The sequence below is a fragment of the Serinus canaria genome, chromosome 20 (assembly GCF_022539315.1).
Source record: "Serinus canaria isolate serCan28SL12 chromosome 20, serCan2020, whole genome shotgun sequence".
Classification (NCBI taxonomy): Eukaryota; Metazoa; Chordata; class Aves; order Passeriformes; family Fringillidae; genus Serinus; species Serinus canaria.
In genome coordinates this window covers 4,174,088-4,183,421 of record NC_066333.1, presented here as the reverse complement: position 1 = coordinate 4,183,421, position 9,334 = coordinate 4,174,088, and the positions used below count along the sequence as shown (strand labels likewise).

The window sequence follows — 9,334 nt, the reverse complement described above, 5'->3', positions numbered from 1 at the left end:
AAGTGACTGACGCTGCTGGGTTTGAATTAAAGAGGAATTCCCTAATTTAAGCACCTACAGAATCATGGAAGGGTTGAGGATCTTAAAGGCCAGGGGCAGGGTCACATTCTCCTCTTCCAGGCGGCTCCAAACCTCATCCAGCCTGGACCTGGATATCCCTTCCAGGGATGGGGCAGCCACAGCTTCTCTGGACAACCTGTGCCCAGGGCCTCCCCACGCTCACAGGGAAGAACTTGCAGTTATCAGGATTGGGATTTCAGACACAAGCAAGGCCCAAAAACGTCAAGAGGGGTTCCGGACAGCGGGACTGCGCTCAGCCCTGACAGGCGCGGACTGGGGCTGAGGGAGGGCGGGAGCGCACCGCCTTGTCCCCGCCCCGTCCCACCCCCGCCCTCCGCAGTGGTACCGCCCCGTCCCTTTCCCTAGCGGGGAGTGGAGCGAACCACTGCGGCGACCTCTGCACTCGAGAAGGGGGGAAACGCCATCCGCGCATGCGTCCGGAGCGTTGCTAGGGCGCGCGTGGTGACGGCGGCGCGGCGGGACCTCGTTGGGGACCCGCGGGCGGCCGGAGCGCTGGCGCTTGCCCGCTGCTCCCCTGAGCCCTCCGGCAGACCCGGGGGAGCCTATGGAGAGCGGCCCGCGCAATGCCATAGTGTTCAACGCCTCCAAGGGCGAAAGCTTCACGCCGGCCGGCGGTTACAAGGCCCTGCGGAAGAGGCTGCGCGGCAGCTGGAAGGTGCAGAGGTGAGGGGCGGCTCCCGGGCACGGCGAGGCCCCGGCGGGCGTGTGTGGGCCCCGCTGGGCACCCGAGTGGCCTTTGGGGGTTTATGGCGTGAGCTGAGGTCGCTCTCTTGCGTTGATTACTCCCTGTTGCATCTTCTGCCCCTGTGGGATGCTGTGCACGGTTCTTGGGAGCTACAGCTCACCTGTAGGAGATGGAATGTAAGTTGTAAGGATGAAGCTCTTCATACAGGTTTGTGGGTCTGTCTCGATTTGGAGCTTGGGACAAAAAGAAAAAAGGGGTTTTGTGAATGGTATTGTTTATCTGACTGCCGTAAAATACGGCATGAGCTGTTTGGGAGAGGAAGGATATCAGGGAAAGGTTAATCCCCAGAGGGTGCTGGCACTGCCCAGGCTGAATGGGCACGGCCCCGAGGCTGCCAGAGCTCCAGGAGAGCTTGGACACCATTCCCAGGGATGGCCAGGGTGGGGCTGTTGGGGGGTCTGTGCAGGGACAGGAGCCGGGCTCCATGGTCCCAGTGGGTCCCTTCCACCTCATCTTATTCTTTGAAATGTGGCCAGACCAAAAAGAAGAAAAGAAAAACAATGGGAAGCTCCTCAGGTGCAAAGTTTAATAGCCGCTGTGACAGCAGCAGTTCTGGATCTGCCACAGTGCCTTGTCAGAGGAGTGTTACTGTTTAGCTGGTTGGCATTTGTAAGGATTATTTTTGCCCAAGTTGTCAGCTTTAAACCCAGATAAAAGGATGTGAAGTGACTGAAGTGATTTGCTTTGTGTTCATTTGCCAGTCCTTTATAAAAAGAACAAAAGGAAAAAGTTGTGGTTCAGGACTGTATCCAAGAATAATGTGTGTCTTTATTAATCTATTCATAGCTTAAAAGATGAAATCACTTCTGAGAGATTGTTTGGGGTGAAATTGTGGATTACAGCAGGACCAAGGGAGAAGTTCAGTGCTGATGAGGTAAGAAGTCAATAATTGTTTTCAAGTTAGTTATGTTTTAAAATTTGCTTAAGTAGAAAAGAACAGGACAGAAGATTATGCATTTCTCTCCCCTCATCTCAATATAACTTCATGCAGTTTTGTGTGGTTTTTTTTCTGGATTTTTTTCTCATGTTTGTTTGTTTTTTTCTGTATCTTTGTTGATTTCTAGTTTTCCGTTCTGAAGAAATTCCTGGAGAATGGTGGGGCCATCCTGGTGATGCTGAGAGAAGGTGGAGAGTCCCGGAATGGCACAAATATTAACTTTTTGTTAGAAGAATATGGGATCATTTTCAATAATGGTAATGGGGCTCACTTCTACCTTTAGTCATCAATTTGAAAATTGAAAAGAGCAGCTTCAGCCTTTGTGGATACAAGCCAAGCAGATCTTTCTCACAAAGTATCTTTTGATCTAAAAGATTTTTTCTTTGAATCTGCATGCACATGGCAAGGTAATATTGGAGCACAGCAAAGGCTTTCCATGGACAGAATACATTGGCCATTTCCATTCCTCTGCTGTAGTTGTTAGTTTTAATTTACTAAAAAAAAAAGAAAATTACGGAAATTTCTTGATTTAACAGCCATTAATTTAAAACTGTTTCTACACATTTTAAAGGATTGAATCACATAATGCTCACGCTGAATAAGAAGTGCCACTTTTCTTTAGCAGACCAATAAAATGTCACTCATTAGTTTTGTGCTGCCAGTGTGGAAAAAAACCCAACAACACAAGGCAGTGTACATAAAATATTTGGGGTCTTTGGAGGCTTTTCTAGACTATGCCCTTTTTTGCATCAATAGGACTCAATTCATGAAGTGTTTGGAAGATGTGTAAGAAAATAGAGTTGTAAAAGTTGATAAAGGCTGTTTTAACTGGATCATCTTTTTGTCTCTTTTGCTTTGCAGAAGATGGTATTCTTTTTTTGTATTCTTTTTTTTTAATTTGCAAACATATTCCTATCCTAAATCTATTCTGTCCAAAAGGAAACAGTAGTGAAGGCTGATTTCAGTTCTTTTGGTAACCAAATGCCAGATTTGTGGTGTTAAAAGCAAACACACAGGGAATCCAAGATCTCAACTAATTTTTCTTTGCTAAAGCTAACACACTGATCAGCTAAGATGTCAATTTCTATTTTTTTTTCTTTTTTCAAGATGCTGTAGTACGAAATGTGTATTACAAGTACCACCACCCAAAAGAAGCACTAATCTCTGATGGAGTTTTGAACAGGTGAATATTTGGGGTATGTGAATCTTCACAGTAAACTCTTGTAAACTAGATTGTTTTCAGTAAGGTTTGTTTTTCAATATCTCGTAGGGGAATCAGTGAAGCTGCAAAGAAAACAGTGCTTGAGACAGCAGATGAAGATGGAAGGGGCCATGACTCACAGTAAGTGTTTTCTCTGAGGAAACTGATGTGAAAATGTGTAGAACACCTCAGAATTGGCAGGTTTGTGATTCTGGTGAGGTTTTCTAATGCATTTCTTATGTTCTTGTGCTTCTTAGGTTATATCTGGAAGGGAGGATCTGTTTAGTAGAGCTTGGTAACCTCTGAAGGAGCAGGAGGGATAGGTTTGGAAAGGAATTACTGTTCTCATGACCAGATCTTGTTTGCCTCTAGTCTAAGGGTTTCAGTTTGAGTTCTGTGAATCTGCCTGGTGCATGCAGGTGCTCATGGAATTCCTGTATTTCCTGCAGAGCTCTCACCTTTGTTTACCCTTTTGGAGCCACACTGAATGTGATGAAGCCAGCAGTGGCAATCCTGTCCACAGGGTCTGTCTGCTTCCCACTCAACAGGCCTATCCTGGCTTTCTATCAGCATGAGGTACGAGCTTCCTGGGGCCCTCCCTGCATTCCCCCTGCCCCACACAAAAAATTTGAGTGGCTCTTTTGGGGGGTACTTACAAACCCACCTCAGTTTTTGATGCATTTGCAAACTCCAGATAAGCCCAATGACTCCTGACTTTTTTTATAGTAAACTTCTTTGCATGGGGCTCAGAAGAGAATTAATGAGGTGTTCAGCAAAAATTACATATTTTTTGACTGACTGGTGGATGTCTTTAATTCTTTAAAGTTTTGGGGGTTTTCTGCTGTTTTAGTAATAATTTATTTAATAATATTATCATTAGCTCTGTAAGTACAGCATGTTAAATTCCAAGGTTCTCATCTTGGAACCAGTAGATTTTTCATATGTTGTTTTACTCATCCAGCCCTGTTAATTTATTAAAATATATTCAGAAATTTAGTAGTAAAGAGTTACAAGCACAGGATTGATATTGTTAATGGATGTGAACAAGTTGACACAGTTTTTTACTATGTAGACCAGTAATGCAATGCAGTGACAATTGCCTCTAAAGCTGTGATTTGGAAGGAATTTTTGCTATATTGTATTCTTTGTTGGTAGAGTAAAGGTGGAAAGATGGCAGCCCTGGGATCTTCCCACATGTTCAATGACCAGTATTTAGATAAAGAAGAAAATGGTAAGATCATGGTAAGTTGGAGGTTTTTGGGAGTTGGGGTTTTGGGTTTTTTTTGTTTTTTTTAAAAAGACCCTGTTGTATCTTCACAACATTTGTAAAGCACTCCAGGCTCAGCTTCATTTTAGAGCAAGACAGCTATGAAATGGATTCAGTATTCAGGGAATTCTCAGCCAATACTAAGAGATATTCTTTGATTTATTATCTTATTTTTAATTTTTCATGGTATGTTATTTAAGGCTTTAATAGGAATATTTAAGCATAGTATGAGATTTCTTGGATCCTCCTGAAAGTAATTGAATTTTGCCCTTCCCAGGATGTGCTTTTCCAGTGGCTCACAACATCAGATATCCACTTAAACCAGATGGATATGGAGGACCCTGAGGTAAGAGAGATCCATCACAAGGAGGTAAAGAGCAGTGGGATCTGCACTGGTCCTGGCACACCCTGTGCTTAGCACACAGTGGTTAACAGCAAGATGGGTGCTGCTGTTGTTGCAGAACCTTTATTCATGGTCTAGGATTGAGTAGACAGATGGCTCAGGTGTAAAAATTAATGGTACCACTCAGCCTTAGATTGAGGTGTATTCATCATCAGATATAATTTGTGAAAGTCTCTTTCCAATTTGCCCATGTTTATGAGCTGGACTGCTCCAGTGTGATAAGTTTGCACTTCACTCTGAGCCCTGAGACAAGAGGAATGTGCAGGAAGGAGAGGCAGATTTTCTGCATGTGAGCAGGGATCAACCTGTGTGTCAGTTTTAGTTGTATACAAATGCTGTTTTTATTTGGAAATACCTTTATGTGATTAAGCTGTGTGCTCTGTGTGCATAAAAGACAGCAGTTTTGCACAGTTGATTAGTAAGCTGTCTGTTTTAAAGAATTACCAGAAATGCAAATAAAGCACCCGTGAGTTGGGTAGCTTTACAGCTGAGAGAAGAGTTGGGACAGTTACTGATCTAGTGAGCTGCACTGCAAAGGGCTGTACCTGGTAAAGAGTGAAATAATTATTTCTAAGAGAGATTTTAGATGAGATATGAGGTAGAAAGAGACAATGGGGATGGGGTGGCCATTTCAGATGACAGGGGTGTGTGTCTGTGTGTCCAGATTTCAGACTACACCGTGCTCCCAGACACCGCCGCGCTCTCCGAGCAGCTGCGAGTGTGCCTGCAGGAAGGAGATGAGAACCCCAGAGACTTCACAAAGCTGTTTGATACATCCCTTTATCAGCTGGACACAACTGCCCTCCCGTCAGTTATCAAGTCAGCAGCTGTAATTTTCCTATTACTTATTTATTTATTCCATTTGGTGTTCTGCATTTTCAGTTTGTGCTTAAACTGTGTCTCCTTGAGAGCAGGAAGGACTGAGCATTTTGAATATGGATAGACCTGAAGATAGATTTGTACAGCGAGGCAATGATGTTTCCTCTTGCTTCTTGTCTTAGCTGTAATTTCTGGCCCTCTTTTCTCCTTTTTTTTTTTCTGACTACATGAGATTCATTGATTTGATATTCTGAGAACTGTCTGCTGTGAAGTTGGGCACTTTCTGGAGTGATAACTGAGAGCTGCTCATTTTTCCACTTTTGAATTACTTGGCATTTACTGAAAGCTGCATTTCAGTCACCTTTGCATTTCCCAATAAGTGTTTTATCAGCTGCTCATTTTACCAGTTTGTGCCACTATCAGTTTTGTCCATCATAACTCCCCTGTTACCCAGATCATGTCTGAACACTTAGAGTAGTGGCAGCTTAACACAGATTCCATAAACTCCACTCTGCTGGGGACACTTTTTCTTCTTACTCTGTATTTCTTGTATTTTCACTAGTTGTGAATTCACAGGAGTCTCTCCCTTATGACCCCATAAGAAATACTTTTTTAAAAAATAACTTTTGGTTATTGACTTCCTTACAAACTTTTTTTTTGTAATCCCAGTTCTGCTTGTTTTGTGCTTGATCACTTTCCTTCATCTGTGTTCATCGTGCTAAAAGTCGATTGTAGAATTGAGCTGTGATTTTTTTCTTTAGTCAGCTTATATATCCACCTGTCATTATCTTCCCCTGTCACAACTTTAATTTTCTCACTGTAGAAGTTATTTATTACTGATCTGTAGTTTTCTGAGGTCCTTATAAAATTCACATCCCATTTTTTTGTGCTGTTACAGTGCAAAACTTTGATGCTGGTGTGTTCACAAAAATCCATCTCTATAGCCTGCTAGTGGAAATAGATGTGGTACCAGTTTTTTCCTCATACTTGGATTTTTTCTGTGCTGCAGAGCTTATGAAGAACTGAATATGAAACATGAACCCCTCCAACTCATTCAGCCTGAATTTGAGACTCCACTACCTGTCCTTCAGCCAGCTGTGAGTAATTTTCTTGCTTGTTCATTTCAGGGAGAGCCCTTCTCCACAAAGGTTGGACTTGATAATCTTGGATGTCTGTTCCAGCCTTAATGAGTCTATTTCATTTGCTTCATGCAAAACCTCTGTGTGTCATTTCCATGGTTCTGTAAAAAAAGTAGTGAGAAATGCTGTAGCAATAACTACTAAGAGTTGACTACACTGCAGGGACTATCTTTTAGGAAAGAGTACTCATTTACACTTCTAATTTATTAAAAGAGCTTCAAAATGTAGTGTGTGGTACCAAAACAGCATCCTTCTGTAATAAGCCTTTGCCTGAGTAGCTGCTCCCAGTCCTGAGAGGTGCTGGCTCAGCCTCCCAGTGAAAACTGGATGTGGTATTTGAGAAAGCTGTGGTGGTGAAGGTACTGCACTGCCTGCTGCCAGGGAGGAGCCAGTCTGTCCTGCTCTGCCTCCTTCTCCCAGATCCTCAGGGGAAGCAGAAAGTGGAGCATTGGTCTTTTCCAGCAGGAGCTGATCAAACTTTAACCAGCAATGTTTGGGCTGACAGCAACAACACGAGCTATGGGGGTGTCAAACTCATTTCAGAAGGCAGGAATCTCTGAGTATCTGAATTTTGCCATGATTGTTCCATCCTGCTTTACCCTGACCACTGAGAGAGCATCACTGGGATTCTTTAGAGCTTCAGGAGTGCAACTGAAAGTGGTGTCTCCTTCATTGCTTTTTAAAAGCCCAAGTCCAGCTTGTGACATAAATGGTGCCTTGCATGAAACAGAAAGTACTCTGACCAGAACTGATGTCATTATGTTTTCAGGGTGAGCTGTTAGGGCCAATTTAATTCCTCAGCTCTCAGCATCACCTCGGTCTCATGGAGCAAAACTGAAACTGCAAATAAGAATGTCTAATTGTGATGCTGGGTGGCAATTCTGGTATACGTGTGACTAAATTATTTTGGAATGTTCAGTTATTTTTATGACATAAAAATGGAATTTTCAAATGGTGCCCCTTGGTTCTGTGGCTTTGGAGTTGCTATTGACTTTTTAAAGGGTTTCTTCAAGTCAAATATAAGTTCAAAACTGTTGTCTTAGAGATCTATAAAGTGTAAGAAAAATATGTGGCAATCAACCATGCTGCTTTTTCTCTCCAAGGTTTTTCCACCTGCTTTCAAAGAATTGCCTCCTCCTGCTCTGGAACTGTTTGACTTGGATGAAACTTTTTCCTCAGAGAAAGCACGTCTTGCAGAGATCACGAACAAATGTAAGTGGAGCAGATTGTTTGCACATTTAAAATAAAAGTCCAGTTTCTTTAGGGGAAAATTGTTGTATTTAATTCTAAAGCATGGACCTCATTTAGGAAAATCTAATGCTGCTATCTTGATCTAAGAAATTGAAAGGCTTTGGAAATTAATAGTGCAACTTTATGTACCATGACATTATATTTTGTCTGTTACGTGACATTTTATCATGCTTCTGCCTGCTGCTTCCTATATTGTGCATAAATTGCTTTGTGCACCCTGGCTGATAAATTTCACATCTTTTTTATGCTTTGAAGTAAAAAATGTTAAGATTATTCTAAACACGTAATGATGAGCAGCTACTGGCTGCAGGAATACATCATGGCTAGTCCACTGAGCTTAGTGATGGGACTGAACCTCCCAGGATGCCAACAGCAAATGGAGATTCAGAGCAGGTTTGTGGCCAGCTGCTCCAGATGTGTGTGATACTCACCTGCCTTCTTCCCTGGGTGCTTGTTTAGGCACTGACGATGACCTGGAGTTCTACGTGCGGAAATGCGGCGATATCCTGGGAGTGACCAGTGAACTCCCAAAGGACAAGCAAGATGCCAAATATATCCTGGAGCACATCTTCTTCCAAGTGGTTGAGTTTAAGAAACTGAATCAGGTATTTTAATAACAATTACAAGTGAGTAGCTGGTAGTTGCAGCAGTGAGGGTGGTGTATCATTGTAGCAGCTACACTTGTCTCAGGCATGAGGTGATGTAAGACATTAGCTGTGCAATAAATGAGACCAGTGAAGTGTGATCCAGAGTACTTATGGCTGTTAATCTCCATAAAACATGTACTGCTCAATTTATTAAGTCTCTCATTTATTTTAATTGGGGGATTAGTACATGCAAGTGTAGTTTGTAATTGCAGCTAAATCCAGTTCATTACTGGTGCCTGAGTGAGAGCAGGGAGTCCTCAGGAGTGTTCACAGCTCTGGCCAGTGCTGCAGTGCTGAGGTGACCAGCATTGTTCCTCAGGAGCTGCACTGAAATGCAGCTGTGCTGAAAGAATTCTTCATAGCAAAATTAATACTTCAGAGTGTGTTTGGAGCATATTGGCAGAGCTGCAGTTTGTGCTAACATGAATCACCTGTTTCACGTGTAATCTGTTTAAACCAAAAATCTTACCCTGTTGTTAAAACTCTTTTTTCTTCTTTTTTTTTTCCCTTCCTCTTCCCTTACTTAAGGAACATGATACTGACCCAAGTGAAGCTGGATTCCAGAACAGTACCTGAGACCTGGCTTTCCCCAGTTTGAGATAGACGTTTTAGGGAAAGTATATTTTTCCATTTTTAAAGTCTCTCTTCTCGATGTATTGATTGGGACTGTCTCAGTAGTTCACTGGATGCTTGGATCATTTATGTGTGGTAGTTCAGATAATTAATGCCTTTTGCGGAACTGCTTGTATTTCACAAGCACTTTCCAAAGAATTTCTTATTTTTCTACTTCTTTATTGAAACTGTAATTTTTAAATATATTAAAAAAAATAATATACCAAGAAAA

The 9,334-nt window shown here is 42.4% G+C and overlaps 1 protein-coding gene across 2 annotated transcripts; it reads left to right on the top strand.

Moving 5' to 3' along the window:
- Nucleotides 1-503: 503 nt before the first annotated feature.
- IFT52 (intraflagellar transport 52) lies at nt 504-9,334 on the top strand. 2 transcript variants are annotated; one of them, XM_030233220.2, is made up of 13 exons: nt 504-744; nt 1,613-1,700; nt 1,891-2,020; nt 2,871-2,946; nt 3,034-3,105; nt 3,414-3,540; nt 4,120-4,206; nt 4,509-4,577; nt 5,299-5,453; nt 6,463-6,550; nt 7,696-7,804; nt 8,303-8,448; nt 9,019-9,334. In XM_030233220.2, exons 1-13 carry the CDS (start codon nt 626-628, stop codon nt 9,064-9,066), a joined length of 1,314 nt encoding a protein of 437 aa, XP_030089080.1. In that variant the 5' UTR covers nt 504-625; the 3' UTR covers nt 9,067-9,334. The 2 variants fall into 2 exon arrangements, with proteins under 2 accessions (XP_030089080.1, XP_018772734.1); XM_018917189.3 differs by lacking the exon at nt 504-744 and adding an exon at nt 774-942.

What these genes read in the sequence shown, in the direction of transcription:
- IFT52 (XM_030233220.2), top strand. Translation starts at nt 626, where the DNA reads ATGGAGAGCGGCCCGCGCAATGCCATAGTGTTCAACGCCTCCAAGGGC. An exon ending in TGCAGAGATCACGAACAAAT is followed by an intron (nt 7,805 to 8,302) that starts GTAAGTGGAGCA and finishes GTGCTTGTTTAG; the next exon opens with GCACTGACGATGACCTGGAG. An exon ending in AGTTTAAGAAACTGAATCAG is followed by an intron (nt 8,449 to 9,018) that starts GTATTTTAATAA and finishes CCCTTACTTAAG; the next exon opens with GAACATGATACTGACCCAAG.